At 47.6% G+C, this 20,912-nt stretch overlaps 1 protein-coding gene across 1 annotated transcript in view; it reads right to left on the reverse strand.

Annotated features, from left to right (window-relative positions):
• LOC137333349 (early endosome antigen 1) overlaps positions 1-20,912 on the reverse strand; it is a 586,801-nt gene that overhangs the window by 355,338 nt on the left and 210,551 nt on the right. The window contains exon 9 of the mRNA XM_067997503.1: positions 19,061-19,150. Coding sequence (XP_067853604.1) covers positions 19,061-19,150 — 90 coding nt within the window. The remainder of the gene's footprint in view (positions 1-19,060; positions 19,151-20,912) is intronic.

A 20,912-nucleotide genomic window follows, 5' to 3' on the forward strand; every position in this document is an offset into this window, starting at 1 on the left:
CGCTATTGCCAAGATTCGCAAAGACGTGGCAATAGCGGTGACAATATAATATGTAATGTGGGTTGATCAGAAATTAAATATAAGTAAAAACCATGACAAACCTTCAAACACCCTTGTGCATCCCCTTCATGCTCACGACACGTTTGCCTTACGTTTCCTACTGCACATATGTGATGCATGCCCTGTGGCTGCAGCACAGGTAGTGGCAGGTTGAGTGAGGCTGACCGTGAAAGAGATGAATGAGAGGGTGAGTATGAGATACAGCCATGAGATTGTATGAGGATTGGGTTGAGAGGTAGTGGTGGGATGAGTACTGGCGAGGTGAGTAAGTTCAGGTAAGATGAGGATGAGCTTTGAGTGGGTGTGAGGAATGATGTGATAGAGCAGTGTTGGAAGTGCAGAAGGAGATGTGGGGTGGGGGCGGTGATGTGGCAGATGGAGTGTAGGGGAATGATTAAGTGTACTCACTTCGGCTGACCTACTTAGGTCATTGCAGCGCCTCCTGCACTGTATTCAGGTGCGAGATATATTGGTGGTGCTGGTGACCTCCTCTGCCACCTCAAGCCAGGCCTTCTTGATGGCAGAGGCAGGCCACTTCCTCCCGCCCACCGGGGAGAAGATCTCTGTCCTCCCCTCCTCCTCACCCCATCCAATAAGACCAGGAGTGAGGCAGCATTAAACCTGGGAGCAGCCTTCCCCCTGTGCTGCTCCATGCTGTAATTTTTCCTATTTTCTGCAGCATCAGTCAGTGGAGGACTGCCCCTTTAAATAGGGCTCCTCCAGCTGACAGCCTATGCTGCGCATGCGCAGTCCGCCCGCTGCGCAGCTTTCCAGTGCAAAACCCGGAAGCAAAGGTAAGTACCTTCAATCAAGCTGCAATGTGAGCACCCCGATTTCACTGGGCGCGTTACCCACACACCCAGTCGATCCCCCGCCCTCCTAATATCGAGCCCATAAATACTGTGGCTACAAAAGCAGGTCAGAGGCTGGGTATTCCGTGGCAAGTGACTCACCTCCTGACTCCCCAAAGCCTTTCCACCATCTACAAGGCACAAGTCAGGAGTGTGATGAAATTCTCTCCACTTGCCTGGATGAGTGCAGCTCCGACGACACTCAAGAAGCTCAACACCATCCAGGACAAAGCAGTGCGCTTGATTGGCACCCCATCCACCACCCTAAACATTCACTCCCTTCACCACCGTTGCACTGTGGCTGCAGTGTGTACCATCCACAGGATGCATTGCAGCAACTCACCAAGGCTCCTTCGACAGCACCTCCCAAACCCGCGACTTCTACCCACCTAGAAGGACAAAGGCAGCAGGCACATGGGAACACCACCACCTGCACGTTCCCCTCCAAGTCACACACCATCCCAACTTGGAAATATATCGCCGTTCCTTCATCGTCGCTGGGTCAAAATCCTGGAACTCCCTTCCTAACAGCACTGTGGGAGAACCTTCACCACACGGACTGCAGCTGTTCCAGAAGGCGGCTCACCACCACCTTCTCAAGGACAATTAGGGATGGGCAATAAATGCTGGCCTTGCCGGCGACGCCCACATCCCATGAACGAATGAAAAAAAATCTCCCTCTCCCATCAGCTCTACTACCAAGAATGACAAGACCAGCAATGTCATAGGAACACCATCACCTTAAAGTTATTCTCCAACTCACGCATCATTCTGACTTGGGCATATAATCGCCATTTCTTCATTGTTACTGGGATAAAATCCTGGAATTCCCCCTACCTAACACCATCTTAGGAGCAGCATCGGCACAACGGCGCAGCGGTTAAAATAGGTGGCCCGCCATGCCCTTCTTAGGGCAAATAGGAATGGTCAACATGTAGGGTCTTGCCAGCATTCCCTATATATCAAGAACAAACTGGGGACACAGAGATGAACTGTAGTGTCTCACCACATCCTGCCCGAGTTCAACTCATTTAACATAAGGTCGTGAATCTTTGGAATTCTCTACCTCAGAGGGCTGTGGATGCTGAGTCATTGAATATATTCAAGGCTGAGATGGATAGATTTTTGGACTCTAGGGGAATCAAGGGGTATGCGGATCGGGCGGGAAAGTGGAGTTGAGGTCGAAGATCAGCCATGATCTGATTGAATGGCAGGGCAGGCTCAAGGGGCCATATGGCCTACTCCTGCTCCTATTTCCTATGTTCTTGTGTTCTTAACAGACTATGGATCAAACTTATAACCTTCATAGTCTGTATGGTTCAGTACCACACTTCACGATGCATATACCCCACTGTGTCATAGGAGATCTTCTAAGAACATCCTTTGAAGCAAAGGATCAAAAGTTCTGACATTTGCATTGTATAAAATGTAACAAAAATTATATTGCAAAGTGCAGTTTCTGAACAGCTGCAATTAGTTGAAAAAATTTCACCGATACCCATTAAGATGATGGAAAAACAGCGCAACAATGGAGCTGACACAATAGAAATAACTTGAATTTTAAAAAAATTCAAGATTAAAAACAAAATCGTTGGACTATAACTTGGTGTTGTAAAATTGTTTACAATTGTTAACCCCAGTCCATCACCGGCATCTCCACATCTTGAATTTATATAGCACCTTTCACATGTTCAGGATATCCCAACAAACCACAAATTATTTTTGAAATGTAACCACTGATGTTTTGTAGGCAAATACAACAGTCAATTTGCACACAGGGATGGTGCACAGGAATGTCCCACAAACAGAAATGAAATAAATGATTAGTTAATCTGTTTTTCTGGTGGTGTTGGATGAGGAGTAAATTTTGGACAGGACACCAGGTGAATTCAACTGATCTTTTATATTCACCCGAGAAGGTGGACAAGACCTCGGTTTAATGTCTCATTCAAAACCAATGACAGTCATGAGTAGTGCGGAAGCCACTCTTCATTAGTTGGTGCAAGTTCAAATCTTTGAATAAGTAGACATTGTGCACAAAGATAGGAATAATTTTTTTTGAGCTATAATGGCTACATACACTCGATACTCCGGTTTTGTCCAAAGCTCAGAGTACCATATGCTTATCCAGGCAAATAACACAGCATGTAATTGCCAATGCATATACCGTGGTGCAATGAGTTTACACTACAGTTACAGGTCTCAGAACAATAGCTGCAGTGTCAGTTCCAGCTAGACAGTAGAGTTTAAACTGCCTGGCTGGAATTCCAATGACTACATGTATACACAAAACTCCTCTTCCAGCAGTTAACATTTTATATTGTAAGATAGTGTAGGACTCCCTCAACATCATTTAAATCCAGTTGATAGTACACTGGACTTACACTCTGTGCAGTGCCTAACCAAAACTAGAGAGTCTAACAAGGCTTCTCTCCAAGATCAGTTTGGATCTCATACCTTGATTTACATGTAAACTTTAGCAGCATTGTGTAGTGGAAACTGCTTCGTAGCAAAGCCTAAGTTTCAATGAAAATGGCGTTAAAGCTTCCCAGCTTGTTACACTGTTGGAGTAATAATACTCACTGTTTAAACAAAAATAGGCTTTAAAGTTAATCATACTTCTTTATAATTGATTTAGGATTGATCAGCCAGTACTTGTTCTTTTCAGGTTGCAGCACCTGTACTTTGAGCAAGGGTGCAGGAGAGAACAATAGGTAGTGCTGCTATTATCTTGGCTATCAAAGATACAAACGTTAGTGGTGTCAGGGATCCAGGAGAGATTCCTGTAGCATTTGATGACTTTTACACAATCGAGAGAGGAACGGAATTCCTGTCAAGGAAAGGGCAGAAGCACAGTGGAACTCCAGAATGCGACTCACAAAATGGGGCAGACCCCATATCCACTGTTTTTTGTTGGAACAGCCATTTTCTAGTGAGGGGGTGTGAACGGATCATCCCCCCCATCCTCCTATCATGTCAAGGGGTCATGTATGGAATACCCCAAGAATGCTGTCCTTACAAGGCCTCAGCAGAACTCTTGCCAGCTGGTAACTGGTGTAAGTTCTACTGAGGCCTTTGGGAAGGCACCAGAAGGTCCCCCGAGAAAGATAATCAATCTAGGAAGAATCAATGACCTTAAAAATAGTAGCCACATGCTCTTTCAGGAGCAGAACATTTCCTGGCCATTTTTTTCCGTCGGCTTGACAAGTGTCTTAGGAGACATCTAGTGGAGTGGCTGAAACACCCTTATCGGCGCAATGCACCACTGCCCCACGTATTCAACTGACTCTGTCCCCCTAGTTTGGTCAGTGGTGTCCGCTTGAGTGGACTTAGGGTCTGCCCTGCCGCTGTTCAGCCAGGGAAAGGGCCCTACAGGAATTTCACAGCCCTAGGGTTCAATTTTGTGAACGTTATAGCTCCACAGTTAAAGATCTTTACTCTTCTCTAGAGTTAAGCAGGGTACTAGTTAAGGTTCTCCTTTGTCATTATTGATGTGTTCTGGCTCTTGAGGCACTGGCTATAAAGGCAAACTGATCCCAATCTTCAAAGCATCTTGTCACATTTTGGGATATTTTCTAACCTTCTTACCATTGATTATTTTGGCCCTCATATTTTAGATCACTCTCATGAAGTGACCTTCTAACCCCATATCTTTCTGTATCCACCTTGAAAATAAATTCTCCACCAAGTCACTTACAACTGCACTTTCAAACTCCCAACTGCCTATCCTTTGATATTCCATTAGTTCCGATTCTTCTGCAGCTGTTGATCTGCTGAATCATTCCCTCAACTCCACGTCTGATGCACTTGATTCCAGTAAAACTTTTACTTTCTCCCATCCTGGTTGTTCTCCCTGGTATGGCCCCCAATTTTGCTCCTCCAAATCCAAGGGGTGTAGAATGGAGCATATCTAGCACACAACTGGTTCACCATCCATCACCAGATCTGGTTGTACCACACCAAGCACTATCGGGCCTCACTCTCCTCTGCCAAAATCGCCCACTACTCCAGGATCATCCTTTGCGAACAAAGATAACACCCGGCTTTTTGTCTCCACTGCCAATCGTCTCCTTAAATCCCTCTCCTCTGCTCCGTTCACCCTTATCTCCAACAAGTATCAGCAGTTCATGGACTTCTTTGTCATTAAGATTGAGACCATCTGTTCAGCTGCCTCTGCTGCTTTCCCCCATTTCCACCAAGCCAAACCTCTCCCTCAGGCTCCTCACTGCCCTAGCCCTGATCCCCACATCTTTCCTGAGTTTCTTTCCTATCTCACCTCATGCCCTCTCCAGGCTTATCTTCTTCTCCTGCTCCATTGACCCTATTCCTACTAAACTGCTGACCACCCAACATTTCATCTTGGCCCCCATGCAAGCTCACATTGAAAAATGGTTCCTCTCCTCAGGTACTGTCCACTGCCCTTTCAAAACACCCCTCTCTTTTTAAAAAAAACACACTCAATCCCTCAGTCTTTGCAAAAGACCATCACATCTCCAACCTCCCTTTCCTCTCCAAGGTTCGTCAACCTAATTTGGCAGGAGGATCGGCATCAGGATGAAACATTAGAGAGGAGAAACGAGATGCACAGAGGACAGGGAGGGACAAGTAGCACTAGAGTAAAGAATAGTTCACAAATAGGAGGGATCAGACAAGGGCAAATATGAGGCGGTCTAAGATGAGATTGGAGTGCATGTGCACAAATGCACATAGCGTGGTAAGGTTGGTGAGCTGCAGGCTCAAGTTGCCACATGGGACTATGATATAGTGGCAATAACAGAGTCCTGGCTGAAAGAAGCGGAGGATTGGGTATTTAATGTTCTTGGCTACAAGGTATTCAGGAAAGATAGGGAAGGAAAGAAAGGAGGAGGGGTGGCAGAATTGATCAAAGAAACTATTATAGTACTGGAAAGGGATGATGTTGTTGAGGGGTCAAAGAAAGAATCTATTTGGTTAGAATTAAGGAACAATAGAGGAGCTATTATGCTACTGGGTGTATACTATAGGCCACCAAATAGTGGGAAGGAGATAAAGGAGCAAATTTGCAGGCAAATTACAGAAAGATGCAAGAACTTTGGAGTAGTGATCATGGGGGACATCAATTATCCAAATATAGACTGGGACAATATCAGTGTAAAGGGCAAAGACGGGGAGGAATTCCTGAAACATATTCAAGAGAATTTTCTGAAACAGTGTATTTCAAGCCCAATCAGGAAGGAATCAGTGTTGAATCTAGTTCTGGGGAATGAAGTGGGCAGGTGGAGCATGTTTCAGTGGGGGAGCATTTGGGTACAGTGATCATAATGTCATTAGGTTTAAAATAGTTATGGAAAAGGACAGGGAATGATCAAATATGAAAATGCTTAACTGAAGGAGGGCAAATTCCAGTGAGTTAAAAAGGGATCTCGCCCAGGTGGATTAAAATAAAAAAATTGGAAGGCAAAACAGTAATTGAACAATGGGAGGCCTTCAAGGAGGAGTTGGTTCGGGTACAGAGTAGGCACATCTCTACGAAGGGGAAAGGAAGGGCATCCAAAGCTAGAGCTCCCTGGAAGGCTAGAGATAAAGAGATTAAAATGAAACAGAAAAAAGAGGCTTATCATGGATATATAAGGTTCATAATACAGTAGAGAACCAGGCTGAATACAGAAAGTACAGAAGAGATATAAAAAGGGGAATAAGAGGGGCAAAGAGAGAGTATGAGAATAGATTAGTGGCTAACATAAAAGGGAACCCAAAAGTCTTTTATAAACATATAAATGGTAAAAAGGTAGTCAAAGGAAGGGTGGGGCCGATTACGGACAAAAAAGATGATCTTGTGCAGGCAGATGGCATAACTGAGATACTAAATGAATACTTCGCATTGGTTTTCACTAGACAAGAGGATGTTGCCATTGCAGCAGTGAAGGTGGAGGTAGTAGCCATATTGGATAGGATAAAAATAGATAAAGAGGAAGTACTTAAAAGATTGGCAGTACTCAAACTAAAAAAGTCACCCGGTCCAGATGGGATACATCCAAGGTTACAGAGGAAAGGAAGGGTGGAAATTGCAGAGGCTCTGGCCACAATCTTCCAATCCTCCTTAGGTTTGGGGATGGTGCTAGAGTACTGGAGGATTGCAGATGTTAAATCGCTGTTCAAAAAGGGGGTGAAGGATAAACCCAGCAATTACAGGCCAGTCAGCTTAACATCGGAGGTGGAGAAACTTTTAGAGACAACAATCCGGGACAAAATTAATTGGCACTTGGAAAAGTATGCGCAAATAAATGAAAGTCAGCATGGATTTGGTAAAGGAAAAAAGTGTTTGACCAACTTGATTCTGTTTTTGATGAAGTAACAAAGAGGTTTGATGAGGGTAGTGCGGTTAATGTTGTGTATATGGACTTTCAAAAGGCATTTGATAAAGTACCACATAATAGACTTGATAGCAAAATTAAAGCCCATGGGATTAAAGGGACAATGGCAGCGTGGATGCAAAATTGGCTAGAGGACAGAAAGCAGAGAGTAGTGGTGAATGGTTGTTTTTCAGATTGGTGGGAAGTATACAGTGGTGCTACCCCCGGGTCAATATTAGGACCACTGCTCTTTTTGATATATATTAATGACCTGGACTTGGGTACAGACAGTATAATTTCAAAGTTTGCAGACGTCACAAAACTCATAAATATAGTAAACAATGTGGAGGATAGGCCGGGCAAGCCACTCAGTTGTACAATCTCGCTAAAAAAAGTCATAATAAGAATAAAACCGGACGGACCACCCAGCATCAGACCACTAGGCACCGGACACGACAAAGGCAAACCAAGCCCAGTCGACCCTGCAAAGTCCTCCTCATGAACATCTGGGGACTTGTGCCAAAATCGGAAGAGCTGTCCCACAGACTAGTCAAGCAACAGCTTGACATAACCATACTCACAGAATCATACCTTTCAGCAACGTCCCAGACTCTACCATCACCATCCCTGGCGATGTCCTGTCCCACCGGCAGGACAGACCCACCAGAGGTGGTGGTACAGTGATATACAGTCAGGAGGGAGTGGCCCTGGGATCCTCAACATTGACTCTGGGCCCCATGAAATCTCATGGCATCAGGTCAAACATGGGCAAGGAAACCTCCTGCTGATTACCACCAACCGTCCTCCCTCAGCTGATGAATCAGTCCTCCTCCATGTTGAGCACTACTTGGAGGAAGCACTGAGGGTGGCAAGGCCACACATCAATATCCATCACCAAGAGTGACTCGGCAGCACGACTACTGGCCGAGCTGACCAAGTCCTGAAGGACATAGCTGCCAGACTGGGCCTGCGGCAGGTGGTGAGTGAACGAACACGAGGGAAAAACCTACTTGACCTCGTCCTCACCAATCTACATGTCGCAGATGCATCTCCCCATGACAGTACTGGTAGGAGTGACCACCGCACACTCCTCGTGGAGACAAAGTCCGGTCTTCGCACTGAGGATACCATCCAACGTGTTGTGTGGCATTACCACCGTGCTAAATGGGATCGATTCAGAATGGATCTAGCAGCTCAAGACTGGGCATCCATGAGGCGCTGTGGGCCATCAGCAGCAGCAGAATTGCAATCCAGCACAATCTGTAACCCCATGGCCCAGCATATTCCACATTCTACCATTACCAACAAGCCAGGGGATCAACCCTGGTTCAATAAGGAGTGTAGAAGAGCATGCCAGGAGCAGCACCAGGTGTACCTAAAAATGAGGTGCCAATCTGGTGAAGCGACAACTCAGGACTACATGCATGCTAAACAGCGGAAGCAACATGCTATGGACAGAGCTAAGCAATTCCACAACCAATGGATCAGATCAAAGCTCTGCAGTCCTGCCACATCCAGTCGTGAATGGTGGTGGACAATTAAACAACTAACGGAAGGAGGAGGCTCTGTAAACATTCGCATCCTCAATGATGGCGGAGTCCAGCACGTAAGTGCAAAAGACAAGGCTGAAGTGTTTGCCACCATCTTGAGCCAGAAGTGCCGAGTGGATGATCCATCTCGGCCTCCTCCCGAAATTCCCACCATCACAGAAGCCAGTCTTCAGCCAATTCAATTCACTCCATGTGATATCAAGAAACGGCTGAGTGCACTGGATACAGCAAAGGCTATGGGCCCAGACAACATCCCAGCTGTAGTGCTGAAGACTTGCGTCCAGAACTAGCCGTGTCACCTGACGAAGGAGCAAAGCTCCGAAAGCTTGTGATTTCAAATAAAGCTGTTGGACTATAACCGGGTGTTGTGCGTCTCCTTAAAATTGCCCAGGTATGTCCCGTCCACAAAAAGCAGGACAAATCCAATCCGGCCAATTACCGCCCCATCAGTCTACTCTCAATCATCAGCAAAGTGATGGAAGCTGTCGTTGACAGTGCTATCAAGCGGCACTTACTCACCAATACTCAATTTGGGTTCCGCCAGGACCACTCGGCTCCAGACCTCATTACAACCCTGGTCCAAACATGGACAAAAGAGCTGAATTCCAGAGGTGAGGTGAGAGGGATTGCCCTTGACATCAAGGCAACATTTGACCGAGTGTGGCACCAAAGAGCCCTAGTAAAATTGAAGTCAATGGGAATCAGGGGGAAAACGCTCCAGTGGCTGGAGTCATACCTAGCACAAAGGAAGATGGTAGTGGTTGTTGGAGGCCAATCATCTCAGCCCCAGGACATTGTTGCAGGAGTTCCTCAGGGCAGTGTCTTAGGCCCAACCATCTTCAGCTGCTTCATCAATGATCTTCCTTCCATCATAAGGTCAGAAATGGAAATGTTTGCTGATGATTGCACAGTGTTCAGTTCCATTCGCAACCCCTCAGATAATGAAGCAGTCCGTGCCCGCATGCAGCAAGACCTGGACAACATCCAGGCTTGGGCTCATAAGTGGCAAGTAACATTCGCGCCAGACAATGACCATTTCCAACAAGAGAGAGTCTAACCACCTCCCCTTGAATTCAACAGCATTACCATCGCCGAATGCCCCACTATCAACATCCTGGGGGGTCACCACTGACCAGAAACGTAACTGGACCAGCCATATAAATACTGTGGCTACAAGAGCAGGTCAGAGGCTGGGTATTCTGTGGCGAGTGACTCACCTCCTGACTCCCCAAAGTCTTTCCACCATCTACAAGGCACAAGTCAGGAGTGTGATGGAATACTCTCCACTTGCCTGGATGAGTGCAGCTCCAACAACACTCAAGAAGCTCAACACCATCCAGGATAAAGCAGCCTATTTGATTGGCACCCTATCCACCACCCTAAACATTCACTCCCTTCACCACCGGCCCACAGTGGCTGCAGTGTGTACCATCCACAGGATGCACTGTAGCAACTCGCCAAGGCTTCTTCAACAGCACCTCCCAAACCCGCGACCTCTAACACCTAGAAGGACAAGGGCAGCAAGCACATGGGAACAACACCACCTGCACGCTCCCCTTCAAGTCACACACCATCCCGACTTTGAAATATATCACCATTCCTTCATCATCACTGGGTCAAAATCCTGGAACTCCCTTCCTAACAGCACTGTGGGAGAGCAAGGAAGTTATGCTAAACCATATAAAGCACTAGTTAGCTCTCAGTTGGAGAGCTGTGTTCATTTCTGGGCACCACACATTAGGAAGGATGTCAAGGCCATAGAAAGTGTGCAAAAGAGATTTACTAGAATGGTACCAGGGATAAAGGACTTCAGTTAGGTGGAGAGACTGGAGAAGCTGGGGTTGTTCTCCTTAGAACAGAGGAGGTTATGGGGAGATTTGATAGAGGTGTTCAAAATCATGAAAATTTCTGACAGTGTAAATAAGGAGGAACTGTCTCCAGTGGCAGAAGGGTCGGTAACCAGAGGACACAGATTTAAGGTGATCGGCAAAAGAGCCAGAGGCAACATGAGGAAACATGAGGAAACATTTTTTTATGCAGCAAATTGTAATGATCTGGAATGCACTGCCTGAAAGGGTGGTGGAAGCAGATTCAATAATAACTGTCAAAAGGCAGTTGGATAAATACTTGAAGGGAAGACATTTACATGGCTGTGGGGAAACAGCAGGGGAATGGGACTAATTAGATAGCTCTTTCAAAGAGCCGGCACAGGCACAATGGGCCAAATGGCCTCCCTCCTGTGCTGTACCTACTTTGATACCATGAATCTGTTATCACCTCCCAAATCTTTTCTCACTTTTCCCATAACTCTATGTTTGAAACTGTCCAATTCGATTTCTGCTCCTGCTACAGCACTGAAATGGCCCTCATCAAGGTCAAAAATCACATCCTCTGTGACTGTGACCATGATGTATTTTCCCTCCTTGACCGCCTACTTCCACCTCTAACATTGCCCATCTCCACTCCTGCCTCAGCCCATGTGCTCCTGAAACTCTTATCCAATCCTTTATCACCTCCGGACTCGACTATTTCAATGCTCGCCTGGTCAGCCTCACATCTCCCACACTCTGTAAACTTTGAATGATCCAAAACTTGGCTGTATATATCCTATCACCTATCCTGCTCACCTATCACTCCTGTCCCTGCTGACCTATATTGGCTCTTAGTCCTCCCATTTAAAATTCTCATCCTCATGTTTAAATCCCTTCACGGCCTCACCCCTTCCCAGCTCCATAACCTCCTTCAGCCTTACAACTCCCCCCACTCTCCCAGAACTCTCCGTTCCTTTGATTGTGGCCTCATGTGCTTTCCTCATTCCCTTTATCCCAACATTTGCGGTCTTGTCTTTAGCCGTTTAGGCCCCACATTTTGCAATTTCCTCTCTAAACCTCTCTGCCTCTCCATTTCCCTCACCCTTAAAATCTTTTGGCCAAGCGTTTCGTCAAAGCTCCTAATATCTCCTTCTTTGGCTCAGTGACCATTTTTGTCTCTGAAGTTCCTTGGGAGGTCTTTCTATGTTAAAGGTGCTATATAAATGCAAGTTGTTGTTATCATGGGCTCGATTTTGCGATCGCGTTTCTGGCGGGTTTCCAGCGGGTTGGCCCCGAAAATCCTGATATCCGGTCACGTGACCGGATCGCGACGAAATCCCGGCCACTTCCGGGTACCGCGCTGACGTGCGGGGCTGCGCGCGCAAGCCCCGCTGGTGGGAGTCCCGCAGGCAATTAAAGCCAGCGGGGTTCCACTTGAGAGTACTTAACTTGCTCGTTGTGGTCAGTTAATGAGCTGAAGCAGCTGTCAAAAGAGGAAGTGTGGGATTTTCGGTTCAAGGCAGTCAGTTTCCCACACTGGGGGAAACAGTACCTTTCAAACCAGGCGTGTTGCAGCCAGCAGCCTGTGGCAGGTGCCAAGGTGCGTTCCACGGGGGAGAGCCCTCACCCACGCAGGAGGCCACCGCGTCACATAGGGCAACCCCTGCCCTCCACCACCCCCCGCCAAGCCAGAGGACAGACCGACACGAAACCGCAGCCCCAGTCCGAGGCCCCACCCACCTACCCTGCACAACCCCTCAGACCAACACCTGCCAGATGGGTGGTGCGTTGACATCGTCGGAGGACGAACAGGATGACCAGCCCCAGCAGCCTCGCAGTCCACGCCGTCCGCCTCGGAGAGGTGGGGCCCCCCAACACGGTGCTGCGGCACACCCACCTGCACAGCAGGAGGGAGGGCAACCGCAGAGAGAGATGCGTCGCAGGAGGCACTACCCTCCGCACAGGGTGTACAGAGCGAGGCTCAGCTTCATGGACCTCTCCGAGGAGCAGTGCATACGTCGGCTCAGAGTCAATCGCCAGGTAGTCGCCGACATCTGCAGCCTCCTTAACGACGAGCTGCTCCCTGATGGACCAAGCAGCATCTTCTTACCTGTCGCCGTCAAAGTCACCACTGCCCTCAACTTCTTCGCATCCGGTTCCTTCCAGGGTGCCACCGGGGACATCACCGGGGTCTGTCAGTCCTCTGCACACAAGTGCATAAGGCAGGTCACCGATGGGTTGTTCCGCAGGGCCTCCCACTACATCAACTTCGCCATGGACGAGCGCAGCCAGATGGAGAGGGCGGTTGGATTCCATGCCATGGCCGGCTTCCCACGGGTGCAGGGTGTAATCGACTGCACCCACATCGCAATACGGGCACCTCCGCATGAACCAGGGCTGTTCATCAACAGCAAGGGGTATCACTCCATGAACGCCCAGCTCATCTGTGACCACCGCCAGAGATTCCTACACGTGTGCGCCAGATACCCCGGCAGCTGCCACGATGCCTTCGTCCTCAGGGAGTCTGCCGTCCCGCCCATCCTGCAGGCACCCAACGCCGGCAACGGCTGGCTCCTCGGCGACAAGGGGTATCCCCTCCACACGTGGCTCATGACACCTCTGAGGAACCCCATCACCGAGCCGGAGCGTCGGTACAATGACAGCCACACTGCTACCAGGTCTACAATTGAGCAGACCATAGGGCTTCTCAAGATGCGCTTCAGGTGCCTTGATCGTTCTGGGGGAGCGCTGCAATACACACCATTCAGAGTGGGACGAATCATAGTTGTCTGCTGTGCCCTGCACAACATGGCCCAACAGAGAGGGGTGCCGCTGGTGGAGGCCCCATCCACACCCGCCACCCACATTGAGGAAGGCGAGGGCGAGGAGGAGGAGGAGGTGGAGGAGGAGGACGCGCCAGAGGATGTTGGACGACCCATGCGCCGAGCCGCGACTCACCGGGATGGTCGCCGGGCCAGGGAGGCACTCATACGTCAACGGTTCTCCTAGAGTCAGACACTGCGAGGCGCTCGCATCTCCTCACCTGCACATGCGAGCGGCCATACCAGCCCCCTCCACTGAAGAGTGCTGCCAGTAATCCTGCACCCACAGCAGTGTGCCCAATGGGTGGCAGCAGGTGTTCGCCGTCATGATGGCCTCCACGGAACGCAACTATTGCACAAGCCGCGGAAGAATGGACGAGAGGTGGCAGGAGTGGTGAGAATAGACTATTTAATATCTCGAATGTGACATTATATAAGAAAAAAAGTACAAAATAATAAACACCCTGGTGTATTCCCTTTGTGATTATAAGGCCTTTGCAATTCTTTTCCGGGAACCCCTACGTGGTGCTACCCCTGTGGCTCCAGCAGAGGTAGTGGCAGGTTGCTCGTCTTCATGCCTTGACCGGGTAGATGCTTTTGGCGGACGGCCCCTGGGTTTCGGTGCCCGTGACGGCACCTCCACAGACTGCTCCTCCTGCACCGGGGCAGGGGCAGACTCGGCCACCTGGAGAGGAGGCACCATTGCGGGTACTGGTTGAGAGGTGGGCGACGGGTGGGACGTGGGGACGCCTTGAGAGGCGTCCCCGCTTCCATGTCCCCGGTCACCATCATCCCTCTCTTGGCCTCGGCCCACATCACCCCTTCCACCCTGCTGGATGGCAGTTTGGATGGCATGTGTGAGGCCTTGCAAGGCCACCCCTAGTGTATCCCTCAGCCTGTTGGTGGCGTCGGAATGTTGCTCACCCTGAATCCGTACAGACGTTGTCAGGGCCTGCATGGACTCGATCTGGAGCTGTGCGTGACGCTCGAGGGAGGCCAGCCTGTCCTCCACCGCAGACAGTCCCGCACCTACCTGCGACACTGTGTCGCCAGTACCCTCCTGTGCCTGCGCCACCAATGCCCACATGCAGGAGGTGGACTCCTCCATCGCCTGCGCTATTGTGGACAATGCGCGCGGCACCTCTGCCAGTACCTCAGCAATTAGCTGGTGGCCCTCGACGACTCTCCTTTTCACTGGTGGCCCCCTGGGTTCAGCATCTGGGTCCGGCTGAGCAGAGCCTGGAGATGAGTGCTCCCTCCGTCGCGGACCCTCCGCGGCTGCCCCTGCCACCAGGGTCTGCTCATGCTCACTCGTGCGCGGTGACTCACCAAGTGCTACCCCAACTAGTTGGCGAGGGGGACCCACCGAGGTGCGTGTCTCTGCGCTGGTGGATGGTTGGCTCTGATGTGACGATGCACCCTCAGAGACCGCCATGTCCTCTGAGGAATCGCCCTCCACGATCGCTTCACCCAAAGACGGACCTGCAAGAGAACAGAGGGCACTTTGAGGCTTGTGGACCAACTTGACAGTGCGCCTGATGGCAGGTGATGAGACGGTAACTCGCGATCATGGGTGTTGAGTGTCAGCTTTCCCTTACCGGCCGTTTCGGCAGCGACACACTCGCCATCGGCCACCGACAGGCAATGTCGCGTGCGGGCGAGGTCGAGCGCCTCCACCTCTGCGTCGGTGAGCTCCACCACTTGCGGCGGCCCACCTCCGGTGCGTGCCCTTTCCCTATTGTTCTTGCTTCTCTTCTCCTATGAAGGCAAAACACAGATGTGTGAGTGGGTGCGTCTTGCATCGTGAGACGCATCGAGCATCGGTGTGGTTGGGTTGAGCGTGGCGCGGAACGGATGGGAGGAAGCGTGGGCCACGTGCCCATCCCATTGCATGGGGATTGGGGTGTGTGGTAGTGTTCGGGTGGGGTCAGGGACGGTGGGTACTTGCGTGCACGGCGAGGATGGTGAATGAGTGGCTGTGAGGATTGCTGATGGAGCGCAGTGGTGGCTGTGCAGGAGGGGGTTGTGATCTGCTTGGCGTGATGGTGGGGACGGGATGTGGAAGGGTGCGTTGGTGTACTCACCTTGCCAGACCTAATCAGGTCATTGAAGCGCTTGCGGCACTGCTCCCAAGTCCTTGGGGTGTTGCCCCTGCTGCTCACCTCCGCCGCCACCTCTGCCCATGCCTTCCTGGTTGCGGCGGCAGGGAACTTGCGTCCATCTTCTGGGAAGAGTGTTTCCCTCCTCCTCCTCACGCCCTCCAGCATCAGCTGCAGTGCCAGATCTGAAAAACGGGGCGCAGCCTTTCCCCTTTGCTGAGCCATCGTCTCAAACCGCTTGCTTGCAGCAGGAGGGGCTTTGGGAGACTGCCCCTTTAACTGGAGCTCCTACATCGCGTCGACGGTACTGCGCATGCGCAGCCGGCCGGCACGCAGCTGGGGAGCGCAGAACCCGGAAGCAGGGCTTAATCGGTCCAATTATCCCGCGATCGCGTGGGGGACGCACACGATTAGCCGTCCGCGTTTTCCACGCTCCCGGAGGACCACCCGCTGGGAACCCGCAGGCCTGCTAAATTCGAGCCCCATGTGTCCAGGTAAATTAACAGTTAGTTACCTGTGTGGCAATATCTTATACCTCCATAAGATCATACTTCTTTCTTTAAAAGTGGGAGAGCACCACATAATACAGTGGTCAAAATTTAAAATATGGGCAAATGTATTAAAGAATTAAGTGAATAATCTAACACTGCTAAAAGGAGAAAGACTTTTATCCAATTCTTCAAGTACACAAAATTTTTAAAAATTGCAACTCTAAGAACTAATCTAATCTGTTGTAAATTACTTTTAAGTACATATAGTATTTCTCTTTTAGGAATATAAATGTGCTGGTTCTTTCCAAACTGTCCCATAGTTGCTTTGAGATTTAAAACAATTTCTTTACTTCTTTCAGATTTTCCAAATGCCATCTTTAACTTCCAAAGAAATGTGTCTCTTTTCTAACCTGGAAAGGTTACCAGGATATGCTGGATTTTGAATATTGAGCCACTCAAATTTAAAAAGGAGCAGTCAGTCAAAAACAAACTGAATCAAAAATTGAAGTCTGCATATATTTGAAAACTGTGTGTTAGATACACTTCCAAGCCTGTTACTAGGAAGACTACAACAGCAAACTTATCAACATTGCATCGTGACAAACTTTAGCTGACTGCTAAACTCTGAACAATCTCAGACTTTTGAGGTGACAGCTACCAAAACAACATGAAACAAAAATACATTTTTTGTCACCTTTCAACGAGGGAGAGGACACATAAGTTTACATTCTACATGGATAATATCATGTATCTTCAGAACTCTCATTCCTCACTTCTACTTATGCTATTAATCATACAGGAGTATAGTAGTATATGGGGGTGGGGAACAAAATCAGAGTTAGTATAATAGGGTTGTGTTACAGGGGGTTTGGTTCAAGTAGATGGAAAAGAGAATCTTATACCTAGATATTAAAATAACAGCATTTTAGTCACCCACAAATCATCAGAAATTTGGTCCTCTAATAAGAAACCTTATTGGTTGCTTTCGAGTAGGATTGTGAATTTCCCCATTTTAATTTCTATTTGCAGACTTCACATTTCTTGATTTGCTAAACCCTTACCTGCATGTCCTCCCACCCATAATAGTTTTTTATGGGATTATATATCCTTCCTCTTGTGATGGTGGACTCCATTCTCCGCATTTTATTCCACAACTGTTCTGTTTCTTGTTTCTTTCATGTTCTTCCCTTAATTTCCTAAACCTTCTTTGTCGACTGTGTTCTGCGGTATTCTTTATTCTCCTTTCTCCCATAATCCTCCACATTGATCTTAGTGATATCTTGATAACTGATATCAAAATATTGGTACCTTGACTGCTCATTGTTAAATGTTTTTTTGTTTGGATTTCTAATTGAGCCATCTGTTGGAAGTTATCCCTTCATTCCCGACAAGTAGATCCTGTCACCTGCTCCCTTAATACCATGCCAAAGGGAAGTCAGGAACTTGAATGTGGACATGAAGGTGTGAATCCACATTGTACTGCTTGACCAATAGATTGCACTATCCAGATACTACCATTTAATGATTAGGTTTGAAGTACTGGAATACTGTTGTAGAAACTAATGTTTGTTTTTGAATTACCAGTCCAGCATTGAAAACATGAAGATTTCTGAAATCACTGTTCAAATGAAAATTTTGGTTCCCACAAAAGTGTATTTAAGCATTAAAGGAAGCACCAGATCCTAGTTGTTGACCAACACTGAAAGGAGATCCTCTCTTCCTTGGACAACTAACTCCACTTACAAAAAGAAAACATTGGATATTGGTGCTATAGGGATCTATTTGTAGAAGGGGGGTTGGTAGGCTTTCGCAACATAGTTAGGTTTTATTAAAGACTTATCATCTTTGATTTTTTTAAGTTTGCAAGCAAAAATTTAAGGTATACAATCCTTTATGAGTTATTGTTGAGTGTTGATATCAGCATGTTATTTTGCATGAATGTTGCTATCTTTTTACAAAGAGTCTTGTAAATTGACAAATCAAATTTAGTATGAATGATGGTGGCTTTGTTGAAAATTGTGAACAAGAGTAGACTAAAGCACAATGGATGGGTATTCAATCACTGCTGACAAAAAGGAAAGTAAAATCAAAATCCTGTAAATGAGAAATTTGCTGGCACAATGAGTTAGCATACTATTCTTTCACCCCCAAAACCATGGGGGTAAAATTCAACTTGGCGGGGGTGCAAAACAGGATCGGCAGCCTGTCAATGGAAAGAAAAATTGGGCGGGATGTATAATGGGTGGCCAATCCACTACTCTCCATATGTTTCAGTCCAGATCAGAAAGATGGGTTGAAAGGCTTTTCTCTCTACCGGATGCATGAGGCAAATATGTGAAATGGGTTTTGGCATTCAACCACAGGCTCACAACACAAAACTGCCTATAGTTGAACACAAATTATGTTACTCAGAGATAACTCATGTAGGAAATGAAAAAAAAATCACACTGATACTCTTATCAAGGTGGGTGTTAAGGCACATAAATAATTCAGGTACAATCACTTCTACAGTGTGGAAAATGGGAGTCATCCAAAGCATGGGAAAGGGCATGGGGTGTTCAGACAAGAAATTAAAACTGGCAGTCACACATCAATTGTGCGAACTTTAGCATGTGGATGTGTCCCAGGTAGGAAATAGGCCACTACATATTATGAGGTTTTACTGCTGATCTGGTTGAAGTGACTGCAAAATGGCAAAATAAAAACAAATACAGCAACAACAGTTACAAAGGTATCCTGTTACTCGGTTCCTTACAAAAGCTATCCATGCATTTTTATTATATTTTGCAGTCTTTTTGCCGAATAATATAAAACATATGTTAGAATGTAGCATTAAACAGGATAACTACAGACTTCATCAAGTGCTCAACAATACTGGCAGGAGATTCTTGGTAGTTTGACAAGAACAAATCACCAAAGTTGCTCAGTTATAGATAAAAGACCAGTTGGCACTCCTCATCTCTTGTTTTCATCCTTGCTTAAAACTAAATGAATTAGATTATCAACGAGCTGAAGATTGCTACAATCTATCACCAAGCACTTACATGTGCATCTCTTGAACCACTGGTGGAACCTAGTCGAACCTCTTCCAAGTCTCTCTTAAATTGGGTAAAAGACTTTTCTGATCGCCATATCTGGACAACAATATACAAGGCTTATTAACTGGTAAAAGATTCAAGCAACTTAGATGAAGAGTTGTTCTAAGTAAAGCTCCAACCTAAGTTCTAGATGTGTTATTTTGAATGATTCTGTTTTAGTAATCAACACAATATTGAAAGTTGTACATTGACAAAATCAATTATTACTTCTGTATTTGGATTCATTCGCCAACATGACTGCTCACTTCATTTTTCACAAATAGGAGCCAGATATCCAGGCCACTGATTTCTCCAAAAACAGAGGCCCCGATTTTAAATTTCCCCAAAAGTCCCACCCAGTGGCCAATCTGTTCAGCCAGACCTTGCGGGATTAGCCTCATAAACTGACTGACATGACCTGCAGGGAAATTTAATACAGATGAATAGGATTTCTGTGATTTACTGATTATCACATTCCAATCAGTCAAACCCTTCAGCCAACCTCTATATCAGTGACATTCTGACAATACATGCTAACTAGCTGCAATGAAGAGACATTTCAGCCATCTCCCAAATGTAAAAAAGGTGATGGATTTATTTACAAACAGAAGATTGAACTAAAATCTTTTGACACCCAAGTGCTCAACTCATAATACTTTTCTTAACAGAAAGTCTCCTCACTCTAGTGCCCTTACGAGGTGCTCCCCCAGTAGCTTTAGCAAAGCTGATGGAAAGTTGGTGGGAACTCGAGATAACCGTGGACGGTGGCTCCTCGAGCCTGACAGGATCTGGCAGCCAGGTCCAGGGGTTGAGGGGATGGCTCAGAAGCAAATGTGCTGACATCCTGAGAGAGGTCAACATGTGCCACTCCCGCTGTGCGAATGCAACTCCTATGGTGTTGAAGCTCATCACTTCCACTGACCTGTGGGTGGGCAGAGTGATGATGAATGATTCTTTGAAAGCCCCAATCCACTAACTCCACCAATCCGTCCAAGGTGGACATCTGCCTCCCCAAGGCAGAGCAGAGGTTTGAGCCCAGAGTCTGCATGGCAATAGTTTGAGCTTCCACCAAAGCTCCTGTTGTGAGGGCCTGGCTGCAGCATCCCTGAAGGTGGCCACATTCACCAATGTAGACTGCAGAGTGCAGATGCCATGTGAGATGACACCAGCAGACTCCTCCATACTTTCAGCCATGGTGGCGAAACTCATTAGCAGGACTTCCAATACCTTGTCGAACTGCTTGTGTGAGGCAAGCAGTTTTCTTATTATTGCAGGGGCCCTGAAGTCTTCATCTTTGTCCTCCTCAGCAGAGCTGGAAGGGGATCTTGCCCGCCAGCAAGCTGGCTCCTAGGCTGTCCCTGCCACCAGTACCTGCTCCTGCATTCTAGTGCTAGGTGCATCACCAATATGACTCCTCTACCTCACTCTCCAACCCAACCGTGATGGCAATTACGGTGTTGGTGCTTGGAAGTGATGGAGCATGTGATGGTGCCTCCCCAGATGGACTCTCCTCCTCTGAGGTGTCTTCTTTGGGGTGCTCTAGCTGTTGAGAAAGACCTTGAGGAAAGATAAAAGGGAGGAGAGTTAGGATGTCATTGGGAGGCTGCACAGCTGCAGAAGAGATGCATCGTGATGTGATATGATGTAGTCAAGCTGGCTGAATGTGCATTTTTCCAGTGCTTAATTAAGAGATACAAGTAACTGTCAAGTGTTCTTGTTCAATGAAGACCCCAGCTTTGAAATGCCTGATGCGCACAGTGTGAAGGGAGGAAGGAAGAGGGAGTGTGTGTTTGTCAGAAGAATGAGAGGTGGAGTAGCG

Source organism: Heptranchias perlo, chromosome 16 (genome assembly GCF_035084215.1).
Source record: "Heptranchias perlo isolate sHepPer1 chromosome 16, sHepPer1.hap1, whole genome shotgun sequence".
NCBI lineage: Eukaryota > Metazoa > Chordata > Chondrichthyes > Hexanchiformes > Hexanchidae > Heptranchias > Heptranchias perlo.